We start from the raw sequence: 25,302 nt of genomic DNA, 5'->3' as shown, positions 1-25,302 counted from the left end.
TGTGACTTTTAAAAAATACATCTTTCTGCATGTAGGTATCTAAATCATGTTGTCAACTTGTGTGGATTTTTACTATGGAAAAATTGTCGGGGACAGGAAGAGCTAAATGGAGCTCTCCACCAGCTGCATCTACATGAGCAGCGAACTATGCAGTTGCTACTGCACATTCATTTAGTATTTATTTAACCAAGTACTAAATGACTACACAGTAACTGGCATAATAGTGCAGTGCCATCACCGCACAGTTTTATTTGTGGGGGGGCGGGATTGTTTGTTTTAGATGCTACTGCATAATAGCAACAAGCTTCTGTGCAGTAGCATTGCCATCACAATTCATGCCCAATGACACTACGGCCCAGTAGGTCATTGTTACTGCACCATAGCATCTCATGTAGACATGCCCTATGAATGTTGTAGCTCTTGCAGTGTGCTGGTTCTTTCCTCTTATGATAGTGACCTTTTTGTTCAGCTCCTGCATTCATGGCTCTTTCTTACTAACCTTTAGTTTGCATTGTTCCAGTACAGTGTAGCTATTGTGGGAGGTCATGGCCATGAAGGGCTCTGAATATTGGAGGCTTTCACCTGAATTGCATATTCATTTGGAAGTAGTGGGGAGTCAGCACACCGAAGTAGAAGCAACAGAAGCTTCTCTTCCCCCCTCCCCTGTTCTCCCTTCTCCCTCCCCAGGGAATTGCAGGTTTCCCTGCAATGGAAGTTTGGTTCAGCTAAACAAATGTTTTTCAGCTGAAGCCAGGGGACAACAATTCAAAATAGCTGGTCGTCCCATTTCAAAATTTGAGACGTTTCAGAAGCTTAGTTTTTAGGTGGGATCTTTCATCTAAAAACTGGCCTAAAGGTTAAAAAAAACCTATTTTCTTAACTTCTTTCATTTCATTGTAAAGCAGACAAATGTGTGCGTATGTAGTGTTTTTAGTATTACACATCCATTTCTATTCACACGCCATTTCTATGTTTGAATAGATTGGTACCTAAGAACAGAAAGTTTCCTTCTCGTGTGCCTTCTTATGGAAGTTCATTCAATAGAAATACTCTAGCTGAAACTACCTTCTCTTATAAGAAAGAACTGCTGGCAGAGCCCCTGGGGACCTTGACTTTTAGATTGTGAACCACAATAACCTGCAGTTGTGCAAGTTCAGTGTGGTTTTTAAAATGCATCCCTTTAAGTCAGGTAATGATTGAGGATGTCAGGAATGTGTGAAACTTGGGGGAGAGAGGGGGTCTTTACAGCAGTGAGCACCTCTGTGGGATTGCAGATGTGGAAACTTTTATTAGTTAGGGTCAGCTTCTGACTTGTTGCTGTTTATCTCTGGGGAACCTAAAGTAAATTACAGCTGTATAAATGTATGCATTCTGATGTCAAGCATATATTTCTGTATGTGTAGGGGGTTTGTGTGTGTTGGATTCTGTTCTTCTGCACCAAGCTCAGAGTTTATGGTTCTGACCTGGACAATGGGGAGGAAAAGGCAGGAGGTCAGGAAGGGAGAGAGGGGCAAATCCTGAAACTTGCAATGCTGAGGTCTTACACATGCACAGGATTATCTAAAACATGTTGTGCTATCATTTTATAAATCAAAAACTTCTCTTGCTACTATACCACTTAAGAAAAGCTGCAGAGACCTTGTTCGAGTAAATCAAAATCCTATAAGCTGTTTCCAAACTGGTATTCCTATGACTGATTGTAAACCCCTTATTCTTAGGATGTCTCTAGGGAGCCTTAGTCTTCTTTCACACACACTTGACTTAAAGTCAGTGGAGTTGCCTTTAAATTACACTAAGGACAAGCAAAACCGTGACCCATAAATATCACTGTTGTGTGTGTTTAGGCTAATATATATGTGGTTGTTTCTAGAATGAGTCTGCTAGCATGGTATGGCTGGCATTAACTGGCACATTCTGTCTGTTAAGATTTGGCCAGCAAAAAGTCTGTAATAAATAAGAAATTAGGAGGCTAGTATTTAAACTCACAAGAGACTTGCACTTCTTTTCTTTGTGAGGAGTGTAAGTTTATTGCTTGATACTGAAATAAAATATAAAATCTCTGTTTCTTACCAGAATAATTAAATCCAGCAGTATTTCAATAAATATTTATAATGCATATCATTAACTTTTCTGAATGCTGAAACACATTATTGTCAATGGACAAGTAGTCATGGGACTGTAACAGGGCTGTAAGAAACTGTCTCTGGTCAACTGACCTTCAGGTGACTGATAGCTAGAGGGAGAGATACTTTTGTGGCATTATTTTCCTTCTCCCCTTGAAACTATGTTACTTGGGGCAATGCAAGAAGAGCAGTAACCTGAGGATACTTACCATTGGTAGGAACTTGCTGTATAGTTGATATAGGCTCCTTTTGTTTTGTTTTGGCAGATACTGCAATTTAGTACTTGCCTAGGTTAACTCTTTGTAGCTACAAATTTTCATATGGGCTCTAGCCTCAGACCATCCACTATTTATCTGGGTTAGGCAGAGAATGTGCTTTTTAGAATAGTTGTGTTTAGTTCTATTGTGTGTATGTTTTATATACCAAACACATATTAAGAGTTAGAATTGCAAATTCAGCACCCACAAGTTAAGGTGCCAAAATGTTGTTTGTGTGGGTCAAAAGAAATTGCTGCATACATATATACATGTGTTGTTACCCTCTAATTATATAACAGCATACCCATACCTAGCCTCTAATTATATAACAGCATACTCTTTCCTTCCCTTCCTGTTTTTCCCCTCCCCCACACTATACCCCTGCCTTCTACTGCACAGACCCACAAGTACAAAGCAACCTACCAAGATCAGTCTTATTTCTGTAAGTACACTTCCCATTCGTCTGCATAGACATGCTCTCATCACCAGAGTGCCCCATTGATGAGACTCTTAAGATGTTCCAAACCTTTTTACATACCCTCTACTCTTTAAGGCATAAAGGGTCTCTGGCTGTCCACTTTATAAGTACAGGTCTGACCTGATGAACCTTTAGGCCATGAGACCTATGTGTCTTTTTTATATTTGGGCCTCACTTGACAATAGCAGAGGATTTTTACTCTGCTGCCTTCCTCTGTCCCACCACCCACCCAACCCAGAAAAATGCTTCCATTCTGTGGCTGAAATAGCACTATAACTAAGCCTTGCCAGATCCTAATGTAAGCAGTTATTGGTGGACCAAACAAGAAGATCTATACTCAATGGCTCTGAATTAAGTCATCTGGAGCAGAAGTGATAGAAACTCTGCATGGCTTCTGAAGTCAATAGTGCAGCAGAATGTGATACTGTCGCCCTGTTTACTTAGCTCCCGTTCTCTCCCTGTGCCTCCTTTCCCAGACAGATGAGTTGGCAGGGACTTGAAGAAGTACATATAAAATTCTTCAATTATGTAGGTATGTGTTACTGCCAGTCCTTATACCAAGAGAGCTGTTGCTTGGCTTCACAATGTTCAAAGACTTTTTGTCCTTAACTTCCCAGTGAGTTCAACCAATATTCTTCTGTCAAAAGTCTAAATATAAGCAAGTTTTCTTCCAGAGCACTCTCCCATGTTCTCTGCCTTTCTGATTACTGAAGTGTAGTATTCCAGTTCATCTTCTCTTCACAGGAGATGGAGGTTTTTGTTATTGACTAGCTTGTATGTAGCACACCTGAAAATGTTACCCTGGGATGAAGGAGACTGACGTCTCTTCCAAAACAAGTATTGGCCAACAGTAGCATGGATTCAGTGTTGCAGAAAATTGGAAGGTTACACCCTGAAGTTAAGAAACCCCATACCCATAATAGATCCTGCCCCTCCCTTGATCTCAATTATGTAAGGACTGAAATGGAGCTCATACGTAGTTGGATGACTTGTGTTGGTAGGCCTGATAGATGTCTATCACTATAGGTGTTTAATTTCTGCTCCCAAAATTATAGTACCTGTTCAGGACCCTTCTCGTAGATTTATGCTGGATGTCAAGGCTGTACCAAAGATCTCTGTAATAGTATAATGTCACTCCTATGAAAAGTTCACATCTTCCTGTTCTTGGATAACCCGATTGCATAATGATTGTCTTGCTGTGCTAAAAGCTGAGTGCTGGGTGACTTAACCAGACCGTGGGTACATACTGAAAAAGCTCCCTCCTCCCTCAATGACTGCACCATATTGAAGACCTACATTGTAGAGGCAGGCACAAGAAATGTTTCTGCCCTGAAACAGGTTTATCAAGATCCCAAGGTGATGTGGAATTCCAAAGCTGCAAATAATAATCTGGTATCTGAAGAAGGAGATTTCGTAGGATGTAACAATGACTTGCACTGAACTTCTAGATGTGCATATCAGTGTTTCAGTCCTGGCCAATGTCCCTCTTTGTGGGCTATCAACAGACTTTTATTCTTTAAGTGTACGAGATAGGAACAGTGCCCACCTACCATCCTTAGATCCGGCCTCTTAGGCACTCTCCCACAGTAGATACTTCTAATGTAAAATCCCTTTCTGTTTGACACAGGCCAGTAGCTTTGGGCCCCAGCCTAGTGCTCACCCCAATAGCATAAGCATGCCCTTCCCAGAGCTCCACTTTGTGTGGACAGTGAAGAATTAAACTAAGCTAGAGAGACCTTACAACAGTTAAAGCAAGGGAATACACAGGTTTTGCAAGCTAACTTGTAAGCCAGGGATAGCACAGGAGTTAAGACTTCTATGCAGAAACTCCTGCATACAAAACTCCTCCCTCTCATGTCAGCACCACTTCATAAACCTTTCCGTTTTGCTTAGTATATCCTGAGTCTCAGGACACCCCATCCCATTCCTTCTGCAAACAGCTGATTAGGAATGCACCAACTTGAGAAGAGCTAGCCCTTAAAGGCCAGATACAGGCATTACACTTTTACAATTATACATGATCAGAAACTAATCTATACCCATAACAGAACAGAAGTTCAGCACACACAGACATTTAAAAATAGTCTAAGATTTGCCACTTCCACCAAAAGGCAAATGTGTGTTCTGTTTGCTACTGATTTAAACTGAGCTGCTTACAGAAAACTGTGCAACTTAAATCAATTCCACCTCAGGCTTTATAAATGTCTGCACATAGACAAAGAATATAGGTCCCCCTTGGTAAGGTCAGCAGTGTCAGATCTCTTCCTTGGTTCCAACTTCCCCTTTTCAGTGTGTAAAATGAAAAAAATTAGTCCCCTTTGGACTGCAGCTAATTTATTGTTCTTGGTGGACACATTTGGAGGATCATCAAATTTGAAGACTCATGATTGCTGTCCCAATGTTAGGTTGTTTTGTTTGCTTTGGTAGGGGAAGGGTGCCTTAGGTGGGGGGGATTGGGTTAATTGGAAGAATTTCTTAAGCACTTTTTGGTTTTCCCACTCAAAGGCGACAGTGCAAAAGTGGAGATTAAAGTGCATTAATAACTGAAATTGGGTTCCAAAAACAAAATAACATTTGTCTGCCAATCCTAATAGATGGATAGTAACTTGTCACAACCAGTACTGATAGAGAGGAAGTCATGGTAGTTTTGAACAAATCCTAGAGAAAAAAGGTTGCTATATAGCATACGAATGACCTGTGGTGTACAGAAATGGCACTGAGAATGATATGTTATCAGGTCAAACACTTGCAAAGTATGACTGCAGCATTTTAAAAGGTCTAATATCCTGAGGCTCTGAAATATAGGAAGAAATCTTTCTTTTCATCTGCAGGATCCTTATTAAAAGTCCTGTTGCATATACCAAAGACCCTGACTAATCCATGAGGTCTACAACCAGGGTGAGGGGCTAGCATTGCTCCAAAAAGAGTTCATATTTCCTTGTGGCTTGCCCAGATCAGCATCTTTCTTTCTATGGAAGTCAATATGTCAGGAGGCAAATGCACAAGTTCTGCAGCTCTGGGCTGTGCATGGGATAGGGCAGGGAGAGAGAATACTTAATTAACTATTTTAGATTTTTGCTTTAATTTTCTGTCTTGCTGGGGTCATCTGATTCCAGCAGTCTTTCCTGCCCAAGTGCAGAGGGGCTGGACCCAATGATCTGTAAGGTCCCTTCCAGCCCCTAACAACTATGAAAGTAATAGATGAGCCAGAAGTAGATGAGTTCTTAACCCCAATGTATGACCGTGCTTTTCAGATGTATTCTTCACTTATTCCCATATCTAAATTCTAAGTATTTCTATGGCAGAAACTTACCCTGAACAGTACATTCTTTCTAGCACCAAAAATATCTGTTCATTATGAGATATTGTTGGTCCATTCAGCTTCACATTTTGTGTTGGGAGCTTGCGTTTTGCATTTTTTTAAGTTCTAATTCTACCGGAAAAAACACACTGGTAGTGTTGATGCTAATTCTCAAATATCTCATCTGCCTGATGACTCAAAGCAAAGAAAGGGATGTGGTTTTGAGGTACTTAAAAGAAGAATTAAGTGTGGTTAGTTTTGCCATTTTGATTAAACTAACTTTACATAAATTGCACACAACATAAGAATTCCCTCTTTCCCCACCCCGCCACACACCTATCTCCTCAAAGTGTCCCAATGAGATTAAGTTACTAAATACCATTTAATCAGCCCCTCATTAGTCATTTTGAATTTTATATATAAAAATATTTCCTTTAAAAGAAAGCTTGTACGGCAAACTTGTTGATTCTCTCTTGGTACAGGAAGTACTAACCTATTTGCATATTATGCATAGTAAAAATTCCTAGGACCTACTTTTAAAAGAGCATGTATAATAAACCCTTGTACTGAATCCTTACAACAGGTGCTGCCATAATGATGTAATATTTCTTGCATAAATGTAGATAATCCTGGAAACTTGGCTTTCACACAGGTTTTCAACAAATGGAGTTTCAAACTGCTTGCAAATACTAAGTAGTTTCCATTCGTGAGACTAGTCCTCTCTTCCTTCAGTTGTTTACAGATCATGGAGTAGGTATCACCTTTGAAGTTGACCACAGAAGCTTGCATTGTTCCCAAGACTGGTAGCTGCCATGATTTCCACAATCCATGAATATTTGTCAAGTCAGACTGTAAAATGTATCTGACAATTTTTCTCTTTAATTTGGCTGAAAAGAACTGCTGTCAAAGCTGTTCAGACCCTCTTAATTGTCATCTTGACTCTGAATAAATCTTAGGGCAGTAATTTTTCTTTCCTACTCCCCAGTTAACTATTTCCTAAATAAAAGTGGTGTGGCCTAATGCTCTTGTGTTGGCTTGTCTCCATATTTTTCCTCAGTAAGAACTGCGATCATAATGCTCAGCTGCTTGTTCAAAACTAGGACAGGATCTTACAGACAAGAAATATAAAAGAAACTTCCTACCACAGTACTACCAGCTATACCCAGAGATGGAAGGAGAGTAACTGAGAGTAAATCTGGGTCAGATATTCAGCAGAATCCGGACACTCTGGGCTAGGGACAGAAGTTGCACAGAAACTGGTTTAAACCTGTAACAGAACGGGAATTCAGTGCACATAAACCATTTTCAAAATGGCTGAAACTGGTTTAAGATAAACTTGGTTGAATGTAGTATCAGACTTAACTGATTTAGGTCAAACTGGTTTATGAAACTTCTGTCCCAGACCCCTTCCTGGTTCAAGTTAAATCATAGTTCCCCCAGCATGCTTTCCAACCCTGGGCTGGGCTGTGCTATCTGCTCTAGCAGAGAAGGGGTGGGAAAGGTGGAGGCAAACCCCGGCTGCGGTCTGAAGCCAGGGAGTGGGGTTAAACTTCCCCTCCCCCGAGTACAGAGCTGCCCTGCCCTGCTAAAAATGTACTGCTGGCTGTGATGGTGGACTACAAATCCCAGGGGCACCTAGAAGCAGGAAGAAGTGATGAGCAACCCTGCTGTTGTGATTCTGGACTGAAATTCCCAGAGACCTCAGGGACAGCAGGAAGAGGAAGCCAACACACAGCCCATGCTGGCTATGTGCCAGAGCCATAGTTTAGTGTCCCCCGGCTTTTGGCCTGAGCCACTGCAGGTATGTGGCTGCATTTCCTGAATCAAAAATGAATGTCAGTTCAGTTGTTTCTCAATTTTAATCTCTGCAGCTTAGACTAACCTGCAAAGACTGAATTGATTAGGCGTTGGGCTTTTTGACCATCTGTACTTAGCCTTGTGTTTGAACCTTGCAGTCCTAGCAGGAAGTCCTAACCAGGACATTCAGAGTACAGAAGAGGTGTATGTCCCCTGGAGTAGATGCCAGAACTGAAAATAACTGGAAAGAGTAAAGAGCCAACATGGCTTTCTGGTCTGATCTGTTCTGTAACTTTTTTTTTAATTATTTTTTTTTTATAAATATCTGTTTATTTAATAACCCAAGGAGTTTTTTTAGTTTTTTTCCTCTGGAACATGATCACTGTCTGTGTTTGACTAGACAGGGAGCACTGCCTGTTAATAATAGATGGTACTTAGAAGAGAGAATTTACATACTTGCTAATGATGTCCACAATGTCACGATGATCTTGCTGATGTCTGGAGGATAGCATGGTGTGATACTTGACCTGAATATTACATAAACTGTTAGCCATTGAACTAAAAGTAAAACAATACGATAACAACTTATTTCTGTCTTTTTGTGTTTTTAATTTTTCCTAATGACTAGACTTAATTTTTTTTCCATTTAATATACTGATTATTTTTAAAAATGTAATCTTTTTAACAACAGAAACTTCATCAATGAAAGTATGTAGTGTTCTTAATAAAATGCTTGCTGTAAAAGAACATGTATCACTACTCTAGAAGCAAGAGTAACTTGAGTACTTCACTCAACTCTCCACAAAAAAAATAAATTCTTTTTTTTCCCAAAAGAAAGAAAAAACTACCAATACTTTAAGTAGCAGATCTGTGCCAAATGACACACAACATTTATGCCCCACGAGCAGTTTGATTAACTAAAATGGGCATATAGTGCATGTTCTATATGTCTGTCCAGAAAGTCAGTCATAGACCTAGCATGCTTTCAGGTTTCTGAATACCTACCTTTGGTTGCCACATGGAGCATAACTTTTCTACTATGGTGTACACCCGTGGTGAGGGAGGGGGGCAGAGGGAGGGACAGGCGCTGCCCAGCCAGGGTGGAGGGGATGCTTGTCAGGGGCTGGGGGTGGCTCCTGCCACTGCTTGCACCCCGGGGGGGGGGCGGGGTGACCCAGATCAGCGTGGGCAGGGCAGACTGGTTGCAGCTGTGAGCTGAAGCCGGGCCTCCACTGTGCTTTTCTTGCCAGGGTCTGGGCTTGAGGTAGGTGCTGCAGAGGGGCCTGCAGTCACCCCAGATTTTGCTGTAGCTCCCTCGCAGTGCTGCCACTGCCTGCCCACCCGGCACAGCCCTGTCTCTACCCCTGACTCCTCCCATGCACCAGGAAGAGCCGGGGTTGCACTGGGTGGGCAGGCAGCAGCATTGGGAGGGAGCTACAGTGAAATTTGGGGTGGCTGCAGCCTCCTTTGTAGCCCCTGCCCTGAGCCCAGCGCCTGACGAGAGGAGCCCAGTGCAGCCCGCAGCTGCAGCCTGCTCACCCCACCCTGCTCAGATCCAGGGGCACACGCCACCCGCCCCCAACAAGTGCCCTGCCCCATCCTGGCTGGGCAGCGCTTGCCCCCACCCCCTCCCTTACCATGGGGGGAGGAGGGGTTCATCTGTCCCCCCATGCCCCTTCCCTCCCCTCTCCCCTTTCACCACAACGGACTTACCAGAGGGAGACAGTTCTCCATGCTAAATCAGATCGGTATCAGCTGATATGCCTCCTTAACCATTGGATATTGGTATTGGCCGCAAAAATCTCTATCAGCGCACCTCTATGCCAAAGCACAATGCCAGGATGGCAATTCTCCTATTATGAGAACAACTCACTTACCAAATCTAACACAGTGGGGAGTGAATCTCTACTAATGCTTAGATGTTTTGCCTCCAGATAACATTTCTGTTTAAACACATTCCTCCTCTTCCCTTTAAATGCTGAGTATCGTTTTATGGATCTCCACAGTGTTAGAAGTGGCTTACCTGCTTCCATGTGGATTTATTAGCTTGTAAATTGTTCTCTTACTACCTCTTATATCAGTCACATTTACAGAGAAAACTGTTTTTGAAGCTTTGTTTAGACCTTTTCAAATTTCTCTACTCAGTATAGGAAGTTACATGGAGCAATAAGCCGAAAAAAAATTCTGATTCACCTGACATTTAATGTTTTCTTGAAATGTCCAAAAGTTTGCATCAAGCCCAGTTATCTCCACCTCTGACTGGAAAGATTGCACTAGGCTGTTTGTATCATGTTCTGTGTGTGGAGCGGTTGTCAGCTGTCCCTGTTACAGCTAAGGCCACAGCCCACCTTCTCCCCCACCCCGCATGTCCCATTTCCTAGGTCCAACATCTTTGGACTCTTCCTTTGACTCAAGTTTATTCTTGCCAAGTCTAAGCCTAATCTTTGCCTGAATGGAAGTGAGTAAGGGGTTATTCTTCTATACAGCAGTTTACTCATTATTCCGTTAACATCCTTCTGTGCTTTCTACTACTTTTGATTTTTTTTGCAACCCGTCTTGGCTTAACGCTTAAAACAAGTAAGCTTAAGTCCACATACTGAGGCATGTGCCCTATTCATTTAAAGAAAATTGTAGTACAGATATCTTCTCAGTGTGCCACATCAACCAATGAAGACATTGATCAGGTCAGATAAACCACAAGTCACTGACCTAGGAGATCAGGCTTTTCCATTAAACTTCCTCATATTGCTCTTGTGAGTAATGTCACAACCCAAAGTTGTGATTTGTTGTTTGTGTGTGCTTCGGCAATGCTAAATTATGTTCCCGCTAAAATTACAGCTTCCTTGCATGATCGAGTTCTCTGCCGTAGGAGAGAACTCCGGTGCAACAGGGAATTTCCTGCCAATTTGCAGCTTCTTTGCATGGTGCATTTCTTTTGCATCTCAGGGATGCACGGTGCAAAGGAGTTCCTGCCATTTGTATTTAGATTTGCGCCACATTATTGGCCAATTCTGAATAAAGGCATACATGGCGGCTAGCTATTGGCTTGCTAGCCATACAAAAGGCGTGGGTAGTTTCCGCCCAAGTCGGAGAGAGAGGAAAATGGGAGAGATACAGAACTCGCCAGGAGGAGGAGACTTCGCGCTGTGTGAAGATCTCTAAGCGATGTGGACCCTTGCGGACCCAACGCGCCTCTCTTAAGCAGGCAACAGAGGCCTAAACAGCCTCTGGCCTCTCCCCGTCGCCGAGCGCAATCCTAGACATATCCCTATCCTATATACCCAATTTTCAAACCCACGGAGTCTTAACCGCTCCGGGGGCCTGGGAACCAAACAGAACCCACGGAGCTTTGACAACTCCGTGAGGAAAGAATTGCCGAACCCACGGAGCCTAAACAACTCCGGGGCCAAAGAACTGAATTTGTCGGAGTCCTCCAACGAGGATTTAAGCGGAGCTGCACCTGGAAAACTGTCCAGCCTACACCACGACCATCTTGGGTGTAAGTAAATAATCTTTTCAATCAACCATTACGCCTCTGTGACTAATTCTAGCACGCGCGTGCCTTGCCGCCACGCGGTTTTCTCTGGCCCCACGTGCCCGGGCTGCTGGCCACAGCCCGCACGCGCAAAGATGGGCCCGGCTCGCCCCCGGCCTGCACAAGTAAGTGCTTAGCTCAGTAAATTCAAAGACGCCACTTGGAAAATGCCTTCACCTGTTTCTTGACTACAGAAAAATAATAAGATCAAATCTTCCATTGCAAAGAACTCAAAGGGTATGTACAGACATTTGGGGAGCTTAGGCCATCCAATCTAACTTAGTTTGGTCATGTGCAAACCTTACACTTCGATTCCTAGTTAGGGTCAATCTAAGTGGGAACTGTACAGAACTTCCAGTAAGGTTAGATGGATCACAAATGGGTAACCCAATCTAATTTTAACTGTACCTTGGAGGTTCACTAAGTTAGATTTGGGTAGGGCTAGACTGATCTAACTGAACTTCTAAACACATTCCCAGTGTAGGCCCACGGCTAGGACAGTCCAGCTACTGGCTCCAGCCCTGGAGATGTGCTTCCTATTCCCACTGCCCCCAGCACCAAGCTATTTTAGCATCCCTGCCACCCATCCCAAGCTTGCCAAACCCTACCAGATCCCACCAACCTGCCTGCCCCTCCCACTACCCCAATTTACCTCAGATCAGGAGCCAATCTAACCTCCTGAGCTGCTAGCTGTAATGTCTGTAACAAAGACCACAACAAGTCAGAGTATTTGTGACCCCACAGATTCCTATTTGAAGTCTCTAGGTTTATCTTGTGAATTGTGTGTAGGTGTTTGTACACCTAACAGTGTTAATATTGTTCAGCACCCTTTAAAGTATTTCACAGCACCCCAGAGGCTGCAGCACCCTGGTTGAGAATCCCTGGTTTAGATATTGAAAAGACTAGGGAGTAGGCTGACAGTTTGAGGCATATACTGTCTTTAGAGGAAATGTTGCAGCAAAGCCAGCATGATCACACTCAGACTTAAGCAACATGCTTCTTGGCTTTGTAAAACAGCAAAGTTGTCTTCTAAACATTCCAATCAAAACTAGTTAAGCAATAACAGAAGTGAACTTTGGGGTTTCAAAATAGCTCACTTCAACTTCTTGCATGTGTTGGGGAAATAAATACCTAACTAGGTAACAGGCTATTTAAAAAAAGCAGGCAGCTGGTTAGATGCAATCTGTTGTGGCTTTTCACTTTGCAGACTTGCTAACTAGGTTACTTGGTCCCTTTGATGTTTGAGGGCATCTTTTGCAACAACAATGAGAGAGCTGCTTTCTGTTTAAGCAGAAAGAAATTTGGAAGGAGAGTAGTCACTGTCTGATATTGGCAAGCCTACAAAATTATAGCTCTCCCTCCTTCTCTCACCCACCATATGCATGCCTCAGTGTAGAGGGATTATTGTGTATTGACAATGATAAAATATAATAGGAAGAGTTTCTATAACTATAACTTTCTATTAGCAATTCAATCATCTTCAAAGTAACTTTATTTTGAACGTTTTTTATCCCTGAAAAATTCTATTGTAACAAATTCAATGCAGCTTTTACATCATAGGTTATCAACAGGCCTGAATGGGCGAAGTTTAGTGCCTAATCAACCTAACTTTTTAAAGTTCAGAAGAAACTTTCTGTAACACAAAGGCCTTGGTTTACTAATCTGTCTTGGGCTTTTTGTGTTGATAGGTTGTAGAAGAGATCAAGTTCCCATGACTTTTTAAAATGTGCTGGCTAATGCAGTATGTCTGTATACATCAGAGGGACACAAGGTCCTCTGCTATTTGTTAAAGTTTCTCTGTGCTATTCTTCGGTATGAGAGAAGTTGAAATTCTTCAGCTCCATTTATTGGGGTGTTTTGTTCTACGTGACAAAAACACGTTTTCCTAATGTGCATGGTTCAGCTCCTTTTTAAGATATGTCAGTGAACATGAAACACTTACATTTGAAGAGCAAATGCACTTGAAAAAAGATTCCCTTTGCACTGTACCAAACCTAGAATTGGTTGTTTGGGTTGTGTGAGATGATACAAAACCCTAATATAGCTAGCAAATCTGCATGCTAATGTGTATGCAAAATGCAGTGTCATGTTGAGGCTTTTTGGTGTTTCATCTTGATATTTGTAAATATAGCTTACTTGGTGCAGAACCATGTCTAGTATAATGATGGGTGTAACCTTTAAAGATCTGTATGGTCTTCTCACCTTGAGTGATATCTTCAGATGAGTGAAAGTTAATCACTCATGTATATATAACAATTGTATATATTTGTTGTATATATAACAGATATATACAAATTTGTTATATATTCGGATATGAAAACATGGGAAATTTTGAATTGTTAAATGTTGCAGAGCATGAATCTTATGACATTTCTGAGGTCACAAATAGTGTGTCTGCAAGGCATAGTATGGCCTATTGACCTAACTGTACCGCAGACAATTCTCAGCTTTGAGAAGCAGAGCTCATTAGTCTAAGTACAGTGACATTTGGCTCTAGAGCTAACACATGCAGAGCAAGCTTTAGTATCTCTGCACATTACTGCCTTGCGTACTGTAGACTCAGTACATGAACTAATCTATGGCCAGCTAGCTTGGGGTATCTCTGCACTGCACACTGCTATGGGTATGTATCCATGCTGGTTCCAAACAGAAATGCTGTGGGGTTTTTTCTTTTGCATGCCTGTAGTATTTCCTTAGGGCGAGGGACAGACTTTCAAAAGCCAGAGCCTGATTTGATTCAACCTTGGCAGGTTAGACTAATCTGCCCAGGCTGAACCAGTTTGTAACAGGACAAACATTCTCTCTGGACTGAGGCAATGCAGGCACATGCCTGCAGTTGCTCAGGCCAGGAGCTGGTGCGGGGCACTAGAGCATGCCCTCCGTTGCAGGGAAGTGTGCTGGGGAGGAATGGCCAGTCTGAGCTGAACTGGCCAGAGAGGGGTTTAATTCCTCTCTATCCCACAGGCAGGGACCCAAGTGGGGTTTCCTGAGCGCTCCCCTTAGCTGCTGCAGCAGCGGGGCACCATGGCCCCTGAGGCAGAGGTGCAGAGAGGAGACTTAGTCTCCCATCTATCCCCACTGGCAACTGGGTCTGCCTGCCCTCACCACCATGCTCCCTGCCTGAGCATAGGCCCCTTGCAGTCTCCTCCATTGGACAATGGAGGGAGAAGGAATAACCCTTGGACCTGCCCCGCCCTTCCCCTCCAAGGGGCCCTGTCAGCCAGCGTCTAGCCATGCCCCTCCCCTGTGGCTGCAGCGGAAGGGGGCAGGGCGCGTGTTGTGGGCAACAGCCTCCATCATAATGTGGGGGAGTGTGAGCCCCTTCCCGGCAGGGTCACTGTGCTGCAGGGCCAGCAGAGCTGTAGTGGGCTGTGCATGGCAGCACCAGGGTCCCGAGCAGGCCAGAGCCTTGCAAGCCCCCTGCAGTGCTGCCGCACTCCACAGAGCGGCCCCCACCAGGAAGAGACTCATACTCTAGGAAGCCGTGATGGGCTGCTGCCCATCACAGTCATTCACTGCTCGCCATTCCAGCTCGGGACAAGCCGCCTCCTGGCAAGAAGGGGCTTATTCAGCAGCTGACACTGCAGCGAATTCTGCCCAGCCCAGCCACAGGCACTGCTCAGCTTGTGCTCAGGACCAGTGGCTGAATAAGCCCCAGGTGCTCTTCCCCACTGCTGCAGGAGCAAGGGAAGAGCACCTGACAGACCCAGCACAGGTCCCTGCCATTGGGATGGGGGGAGGGAATTAAACCCCTCCCTGGCCAGACCCCCACCCCTCCCTGTCCCTGTTCTGGCTGGGGAACAGAGGGGTGGGGCCAGCTTGGCTGGGCTGGAGCAGAGAGCCCAGCCCAGAGAGCATGCTGGGATGCTGGGGGTCTCTGGTTTAACCTAAACAAGCAAGGGGTCTGGGACAGGCATTGTATAAACTGGTTTGAGCCAAATCAGTTAAGTCTGGTACTACATTCTACCTGGTTTATCTCAAACCGGTTACAGCCATTTTGAAACTGTTTTATGTGCACTGAACATCCGTTCTGTTACAGGTTTAAACTAGTTTCTGATCACTTAAACTGGTCCATGTGTAATGTCTGTCCCTAGCCCTTAGAAGATCAGTTCTGCAAGAATATCCTACTGGATATCTAGGTCTATGGTTAGTTATGAAATATTTTGGCTTTTAGCAACCTGACATCTATAGGTTTGTGTGACCAATGTGGAATTTGTGCTGATCACATGAGTTAAGTTAAGGGGAACAGTGAAGTGGGTGGAAGATGCCATGTGAAGCCTGCACATACTATTGTCTAACCACAGATGTACCCAGGAATGCTCATGCATGTTTGCAGTGATAGAATCTCTCTATTTACATATCTACACTTCAGTAAGCTTCACCTACTTTTGGGTTAAGGACAGAAATTACACATAAACAAGTATAAGGTATAAGAAACCAGTTCAAATCTGTAACACAACAGAAGTTCAGCCCACATAAACCACTTTCAAAATGGCCAGAACTAGTTTAGAATTAATCTGGATGAATGTAGTATCAGACTTAACTGATTTAGGTTTATTGAACTTCTGTCCCAGATCCCCTCCAAATTCAAATTACCTCAGTCCCCCAGCATCCCAGGATGCTTTGCACCACCCCTGCAACCCCCACCCAACAGGGCAGGCAGTCTAACCTTGGTCTAAGCTGTCTGCTCCAGCCAAGCAGGGCGGCATGCTCTAGCTCCCCTAGCTTCTGGCCTGAGCCCCTGCAGGCATGTGGCTGCATTTCTGGAATCAAAAGTGAGTGTCTGTTTACTTGCTTATTGATTCGATGTATGCATCTTAGACTAATCTACAAATATTGAATCAATTCATCCTCTGGCTTTTTAACTGTCTGTACGTAGCTGGAGATAAGCCTGGGCTCTTTGAGGTACAGCAGACATAGGAAATGAATGAGATGAGCTGAACCCCCAGCTTATTCTTCAGACCTCCCAAAGCAAAGCAATAAAAATAAATTTAATCACAGTCCCTCAGTCTCCAGAAAGCTTCCTCTACTGCCCTGTGAAAGCAACAGACAGGTATGCCAGTGATAACAGGGAAACGATGAGCGCACAGACTGTAAAGACCTTGGAATGGATGCAAGAATTGCTATGAGTAGAGAAGACAAGGGGCTAAATGGCAGCTGTGGAAGAGTTTCACATGTCCTAACTATGTAGGTAAGGAATGAATAATTTAAAGACAGTAGGGAAGTTGGGAATAATTGCAAGGGGAGGAGAAAATGAAATGTGAGAATGCCAATGGAGCTAAATTCTTTGTCCAGTTACAGAGGAAGGAGGAGATGATAAAGGGTACGAGAAAGGTGGTATGAGTATATACATTTTTACATGTATATCACACACATAGGGAGGTCATCCAGTTTATCTTACTGTTGAAGTGCATAAGAAAACAGAACTGCACAAAGTTGCACAATGTCATATTGTATATCATCTTTCCACCCTGGGTTTCCTCCCTTTTCGTGGTGGCTCAGTTGATCCCCATCACCCCCTTGCTCCTCCCATGCTCACACTGCAAGAATAGCATAACTCAAACAAATGTCTCCCTTTGCATTGATGTTTAAGAGTATCCAAGATAGATTATTGTTATTTATTATTTTAGTCCACACCTGAGGATAGGCAGGTGATCCAGGCCAACCTAGACAGGCTCAGAAAATGGGTGGATGAAAACCTGATGGCGTTCAACACTGAAAAATGCAAGGTACTCCACCTTGGGGGGAAAAAAAACCTGCAGCACGTTTATAGGCTCAGCGGCACTATGCTTGCTAGCACCACAGCCAAAAGGAATTTGGGGGTCATGATTGACCACAAGATGAATCTGAGCCACCAATGCAATTTCACAGCTGGTAAAGCGAGCAAAACTCTGGCTTGCATCCATAGATGCTTCTCAAGCAAATCCCAGGATGTCTTCCTCCCGCTGTACTCGGCCTTGGTGAAGCCACAGCTGGAGTACTGCATCCAGTTCTGGGCTCCTCAATTTAAAAAGTATGTGGAAAAGCTTGAGAGAGTCTAGAGGAGAGCCACACGCATGATCAGAGGGCAGGAGAACAGGCCCTATAATGAGAGGCTGAGAGCCATGGGACTCTTCAGCCTGGAAAAGCACAGGCTCAGGGGGTTCCTAGCGGCTGCCTATAAGTATATAAGGGGTATACAACAGGATCTGGGGGTATGCCTGTTCACCAGAGCGCCCTAAGGGATGACAAGGTCAAACTCCTCCAAGACTGTTTCAGGCTCGACATAAGGAAAAATTTCTTTACTGTCCGAGCCCCCAAGGCCTGGAACAGATTGCCTCCAGAGGTGGTGCAAGCACCTACCCTGGACTCCTTTAAGAAACATTTGGACATTTATCTTGCTGGGATCCTTTGACCCTAGCTGACTTCCTGCCCTGGGGCAGGGGGCTGAACTCTATGATCTTCCAAGGTCCCATCCAGCCCTAATGTCTATGAAATCTATGACACAAATTTGAGAAGGGGTGAGATGGAAATTCTGACATGGGATAGGAAAAAGGGATATCTAGCCTGGCCAAAGTAATCTCTGAGGTTTCCACTCACAGAAATGTCAACTGAATTAAAAGATGTTGGTTTGGATTTATTTGATGTGAAGGTTAAGGCTATGCTTCACGTCCGAAATTGCTGATCTTAGTCTACTTTAGATCATTAGTGGTTGAAAGCTGTTGTTTTGTGTGCTGAAACACTGCTAGAAGTGTTTGTGCAGCTTTTTTATAAACAAATGTAGTAGTGCAGGCATAGGCGGTAGAAGTCCAGGGCTAATGGAGCTTAGCTCCTCCACTGCTACATACAACACCAGCATGTGCCAGGTCCACAACAGCCCTGAGGGAGGGGTGGATGGCAGTCAGGTGGACATGCACGCACTGCCCCCATCCCCCCCACCCCCCCTGCACACAAAAGCAGCACAGAAGAAGTATCTTTTAAGTTTTACTCAGCCCCCCAAATATTTTTCTCCTGCCGCCTATGAGTGAATGCCTGTTCTGTGAATAAATGGAATTCTAATTAGCAAGTGTCCAATTTGCTATCTTTATGGCTTTTGTTCTTTACAAACATTACATTTACTGGGTAACTATTTTTTGTCCTTTTCTAGTTTTTCAAATTAACCATTACATTTATTGTGCAAGGGACTTGGGTGTATTTCCCTTCCCCCTTCTTCAAGCTTTCACATTTCCAAATCCCCATGTAAATAAAGGCATGAAATTCACTGGTTTTATTCGCATCCAAAAATGTAGCCAGCTGCTGATTTAGCAAAGTTTTAAACGAATATGCTCCTCATGAGATTTGCATAAATTTGTTACAGTGTCTCTTTCCTGACCTCAGTCAGCTCCTGCCCTTTTCTCAATCTCTTGGTCTCTTTATGCAGTTCTTAATGGAAAACTGAGATTAAATCAACCTGGGAGATTATGCAAATATGTAAACAAGATCTTGTCTTGGAATGGAAATGCAAAGTCCAACTTCTTTTTTAATATAGATCAACTATATTTTTGTAATGACTTCCTCAAGGTGTTGATGACATTGTCTGACTGTGTCTGCCTTGCTAATACAAATCTATTTGTAATAATATATAGATAATTAAAAATATCTTACTAAAAAGCCCTTTGTAAGGTAGTCATACAGGACAACTTTTATGGTAAATAGTAAATGGTGATGGACGTACAGGAGTTGACAGACTCTTGTTGTCCCCTTGTTGGAAAATGTATAACATTTCTCATCCTTTAATCACCAAAGTGTGCTGTGGTTTGCATCAAAGTGTTACCTTTGCCAGTCTGTAACTTAAGAAGCAGAGGCGGGGGGGTGTAATGGTACAGTCACTCCTCACTTCCAGGCCATGCCATGGGAGTAGCAGGTGAAGCAGGTAAGAATCCACCCCTTCCTTCCCCTCTATACTCAGTGGCACATCTTCCCTCCCTGGCTGCTGCTGCTGCTGCCCCAGAGGCAAGGGGAGCTTCAGTTCTACTTCAGTCCTATCCAGTTGCCCACCCATTCAGTCCCCCCCGAGTGTTCTCCTGACAGTTCAGGAGCCAACTCAGGGTGTTGTGGGGGGGGTGGTTTGGTTTGGGTTTTTTTTTTCTTTTTGGTGGGGGGGCAAGCCTGCCTGCTGTTAGTTTTCCCAGCTGAGCCCAGATAGATCCCCACTCAGCCTGGCTAGGGTGGGGTACAAGCTCTTCTTGCCCCCATGACAGTCAGAGAGAGTATCAAGTGGGACAAGGGAAAATGGGAGGGTATGGGACATGCCACTGAGCACAGAGTGGGAGGGAGTGGGTGCTGGGGGCAGGGAGGATCTTTACCTGATTTGGGGACTTTAATTTTAAAAAAAGGCTTTAATTAAAAAAAAAAAAAAAAAAAGGTGCCCTGCAGCATGGTCAGTCAGCCACCCCTGCAGTGCCAGTTGCTGCTTCCCCACCCCCACTTAAAAAATCCTGAATCTGCCTGTGCTAAGAAGCATATAGATCTTAAGACTAAATTCTGTCCTTAATAAATCTCTCTTTTGAATTTCCCCAGGAGGAACTCTTTTTGTGTTTGTTTGTTTTTTCCAGTACCCCATCCTTGCCCTCTCCCCTCTGTGCAATGGGAAAAGAGTCTTAAAAATGTGTTTTGAGTGGCCTCTCCAATCTCTGATCTGTTAGCAAAGCGCAAGGGCAAACTTTTCTTGTTGTTCATTTTACTGTTCACTTTATAGCTTCCTATGACAATATAGCTTCATAATTTTGGTAGTAGTATATGTATTTGTAGAGAGAAAAATGGACTGACTTCATTCTGATACTTTAGTCTAATCCAATTAAAAATGCAGATTTTCTATATGGTTACCTCCATCACTTTGTAACAGAAGCATTGTCTTTCAGGTTGATTAAATTAATCAGCACTTTAAAAAAAAGGTGCAGGGGGGAGCGGGGGGCAAGCTCCCATAACAATATTGTAGTAAGTAGGGACAAAACTCATGTCACACTGCATTGGACTCCATTAGGGAGTGCTACCAAGTAAATGCACTCTGCAAGTGCTGAATGCCAAAAACATGATGTAGCTAGCCGTTTTTTGCCCATACTCAGTACTCCTTTTGGTCTTGGGCATATTTATTAAGAGCCCAACATTACTCTAAAGCTACAAACAGCCACGTTCATCCCAGGATAAATGATTTTATCCCAGGACAAAGTATAATTGTTCAGATACCAGTGTCTATTAGCTTGGGATAAATCTTAATAAGGTTCTTGGGATACGAAGCAATAACAGTTGTGTTTCAGGACGTTGCAAAGTGCGTCTGAATGGTTATCCCAGGACTGCATCCTTGAATCAATGACAGAAAAGCAACAGTGCAATCAAGCATTTGCTAGACCCTGATTAAAAGGGTGATATTTGTACATGCCAATCCTGGGATAGTTCTAGAGCAAACACAGCCACTTAAGCTAGGAACAGACATTGCATTTATCCCTGGACAAGTTGTGGCTGTGACACTTCCTTCCCTTTTGACCTGCATAGGAGGGGAGAGAGTGGGATATATTTTCACTATAATGCTTCCTTGCATGGGCCAACAGCGAACGCCTGCTAAATGGGACATATTGGTTTTAAGTAAGAGGACTGTCCATCAGGATCCTTCTCTCATTTTCTCTCTCTCTCTCTCTTTTTGGGTGTTATAATATTTTGCTATGAAGAATGTATTGATCACAAAGTACAGCATAAGATTCCCCTCCCACATGGCCCCTTTGCCCAATCAACTTTCCTTACTGCTTGACTTGGTTAAGAACTGAACATTGCCTCATTGAATCTAAAATGTATACCTCCGCTTGTAGTGGAAACTGAGCTACAGACATCATGAATGACTGTTTCAATAGCAGTTCTCTCCTGCATTGCAGGAGTCTCAGTACAGTAGCTCGTGTTGCTCAAGAGAGATCCAATCTGGGGTTGCTTTTTTGTACAAGCAAAGATTTCATGCCCTAAGGCTTATATTTTTCTATTGAAGCATTTGCTACTCACCATTACAGGAGCTCTGCTTGCATTAAACTTCCCAAGTTGAATAGATTTTTTTTTTTTTTAATAAAATGTTGCTTAATATGCAAATAAAGCAGCATGATCTGTTCCCCATCTGCTGCTTTTGAAAACATTATAACAAATGGCATTCAAACAACATTCTGACAAAACAAAGCAGCCATGATTCTTGAACTCTGCCAACATGCCCAACTATAAAATGTAGAACATAAACTTATCTCAGGGAAAAACCTTTTTCTCAAAGCAATATATTTCCTTTTTACCATAGTGTTGAGAATCCTCAAACCACCCTTGAAAGCACTATAAGACATTGTGTGAAGTGTTTCTACTTTATAATAGAAAACTTGAATTATTGAAGTACAAGGGGAATTCTTAAGGTCTTTGATTACTTGGAAATATGTAGCCTGTTTTACTCTCTCCGTTGCCTTAGGTCATATGGCTTGGGTCCTAACAAGATTTCATACAGTCTGCATTTTGCTGTATCCTAGGAAATTAAACCACTTTTCTGAAATGCATACCAAGGAAAGAGTTTAGTAAATATTTAACATACATAGAAAATTCTAATAGTTAGAAAAATGTGGGGGCTAGGAACTGAAACTTCATATCCTCCCCCACATATTTCTGAAGGGCAAAATTTCTCCAAGCACTCTGACACAACAGTGATGGTACGATGTAAATCCAAGAACTGATCTATGATGTTATAAATTTCTACATGAGATAAAGTAGTGTGTGTTGTGTTGTTAACAATATATATTCTTGCATTGTTAATAAGCATGGGAATTCCTCTCATTCAAGTCTCATATTGTAAATCCTACAATTTCTTGTTAAATTAGTATGCAGTGGCTTGCTTTTATTTATTTATTTATTTGTGTCCTTTGTAGCTCTGATGGAGAAAATGGTGCAGATGAAAGGAAGAAGACTGGAAAATCACCCAACATAATGCTGCACGTCCCAGCCAGTGAGGCAGAATACTTTGATGACCGGAAAAAAATTGGTGTTGCTAGGTAAAGTCAGAAAACTGACAAATTTAGCAACAATAAAAATTGGAAAGACCCCTCCCAAGAAATAAGTGAGAAAGGGAATTATATATTAAGGTCCTGATTGTATCCTGTCCTCCCTCTGTCTCTGCTTTCTTGTAGAGACAAGATTCAATGACAAATCCCAATAGGTGTGAATATCTTCTTATGTTTTGTCTTTTAGAAGCCCAAAAAATGTGGCGTTGGGAGAATATTAAACACATGCTATGCTAATCCTAAAATCCCAGTCAGAGACCTAGGTGACTGGATCACAAATCTGGAATACAAGTCTAATAGCAGATCTGTTAGATGATCAATCGAACAACCACCCTAGAATCTCAGGCTTGCTCATAAAGCAGCACGCACATGTTTGCCTTCATTTACATTTGCTCAAGAATTTTTACCAATGAAGCAATAATGCTTGTTGTAGACTGCACATTTCTCTGTCATAATGAATGTTTTCCTGATAGCCCTTGTGGAGTGCATTTATTGTGAAACCAAAGTGTCCCACTTGGGTGGAGGAATCTAGTGTCCTGCTACCACAGGTAACAATGTTACCTGCCACTTGTCTGCTTTCTTCTACTTTTTTTCAAGCAAAACATATCATTTGCAGCCAGTTTATACCCTTTTATTCTTGCTGCAGCATTGTCCTTTTTATATTAAATAGTGGGGTGTTTTTCCTTTTCCCTATTTTTACCCCCAACATGTATTTTGAGAGAGAAATCTCATCTTGCTGCCTTTATTTTGCTAGTATAAATAAAGCAAGCACTCCTCTCATCTTGTATGACAGGTTTTCCATTCTCTTGATCATTCTGATAGATCTTTTCTGCACCTGTTCTGGTTTGAATTTCTTTCTTAAGCATGGGTGACCAGAACTATACATGGTAGCCCGCATGGAGTCTTGCCAATGTTCCGTACAGTGTAATTGGCCCTTCCCTACATCTGCTAAAATGTCTCAGCAGATATAGTGAAGACCCATATTTGCTTTTTTTTTAGCCTCCTCAAATAGGTGCATTAATCAGAGGATGAATATATCGACACATTTCTTCCATCGGTTACTTCCAAACGAGGTCTCAGTTCACAGCAGAGATTCTCATTTAATCTCCAAATGCATGACTCTGCACTTTATACTATGAAATTCTCCTATGCTTCCTGAGCCTAGCAGTAAATATTTCAAGTGATATCTGAAAGAAACGCAGTAAACCTTTCCTTGAGCTAACCAGAGGGCTTGCCTCCTGGGTTTTATACAAAATATACGAGACTCGCAGTAGCTTATAGACTTCAAGCAACAAATATTCCTTCCAACTTTTAAAAGATGTTCTTTCATTGCTCTCTGAGACTAGGTACATTTTAAAATCTGAAGTTTGATGCCCCTTATCCAGTTTTATTGAGGGTTACAAATGGAACAATGAGTTATTGGAAGATGAATGTGCGTCAAAGACTGAAAGTATGCATCCTGTTGGTAACAAGACTAATTAAATTAAATAAAAGCTGCATACACGCATTCAAATGAACTGAGAAAATTATCCTGGGTTTCTTTTCCTGGTAGAAAAGCTTATCCAGAGATGCCTGAACAGACATTTGAATGCTGAAGAGCAGTTTGCAGCGCTGAGGCTGCACAGCCAGGGGACCCCTAAGTACATATCTCTGTGCTCTACAGACTCCCTCAGTCTCCCTAGATGGCAACAACACACAGGGCAGCCTTGACTGGCTGACCCAGACTGCTCAGAGTCAGCTTGTATGTCTCTCTGTAGTGCAATGTAGGATCGTGAAGGGGCCATGTTCTGCTCCCTGCTCAACTGGAACAGCAGAGTTCAGTCTGAGTGGTATACACTGCCCTGGGGATGAGGGTGGGAAAAGATAGCAAAGCACCTTGGGATACTGAGAACTGTGCTGCAGCTGCTCTCCTGGAAGTCATTTAACCCTGACTCATTCCTGGGTTATTTTTATCCTGAGCAGCCTTCTTTATGCTCTTGGATGAAGGTTCTGAACATGTGTACAATTGTGGTTTCTACTGGGAGAGCAGCAATCTGAATATCTGTAAATGGCATAAGAATGATATTAGGGATGTTTTCTTCCATTTAGGACAAAGATCAGTGTGGAGAGTCCCTTCTTGGCAGCAGACATTAAGAGAGATTCCAAGGCTGAAAGGAAAAAACATCAGGTAATGCAGAGATTGTGTGCTCATGTGCGCCTTTTTCAAAGTGTATAAATATTATGCTATTGTGACTCAGTAACAGCATTGTTCATTGTAGTATATGGATAAGGTTTGTATATGAAGCCTGGTCTCTTGATCAGTGGCTGAAATGCCAAAAATAGAGCCTCACAACAAAACAAGTGAGCAGGGGTGGAATTATCATTTAATGAATGAAGGAATAACTAACTGTATTATGTGGTGTGTGTTTTTGTGTTAACTTCAGATTAAGTCAAATGCTCACTTTCACAAGCTTTTTCTGGAGGTCGCAACTGATGAGCAACTGAAACAAAGTAAGTATTAAATCATCACTTCGTTTGCCGCTTATTTAATCCAGTGGACAGTTGTATTCAATGACAGGACAATTATATTATTATTATTTAAGATGTACTTACTAAAAAAATACCCATTACATATGCAACTTAAGTAATAAAGCCAAAACACAAACTAAGGCCTACTCCTACCTCTGCTGTGTACTCTTACAGAAATTTTACAGAATGAAACTTAGTTCCCTGCACATATAATTTTTTAGGAGATGTTATGAATCATGGTCTGTCTTGAGACTGCTTTGCTTTTACAGCTTG

The 25,302-nt window shown here is 42.7% G+C and overlaps 1 protein-coding gene across 3 annotated transcripts in view; it reads left to right on the top strand.

The window, feature by feature from the left end:
• The window catches only part of GRAMD2B (GRAM domain containing 2B), a 72,658-nt gene that overhangs the window by 25,237 nt on the left and 22,119 nt on the right, over positions 1-25,302 (top strand). For all 3 annotated transcript variants that reach the window (XM_014608704.3, XM_014608703.3, XM_014608706.3), the window contains exons 2-4: positions 22,390-22,512; positions 24,610-24,688; positions 24,945-25,011. In XM_014608704.3, the coding sequence (XP_014464190.1) occupies positions 22,390-22,512; positions 24,610-24,688; positions 24,945-25,011 (269 nt within the window). The remainder of the gene's footprint in view (positions 1-22,389; positions 22,513-24,609; positions 24,689-24,944; positions 25,012-25,302) is intronic.

This window comes from Alligator mississippiensis, chromosome 3 (assembly GCF_030867095.1).
Source record: "Alligator mississippiensis isolate rAllMis1 chromosome 3, rAllMis1, whole genome shotgun sequence".
NCBI lineage: Eukaryota > Metazoa > Chordata > Crocodylia > Alligatoridae > Alligator > Alligator mississippiensis.
The sequence above is the reverse complement of the archived record's forward strand: the minus strand, read 5'-3'. Positions and strand labels throughout refer to the sequence as shown.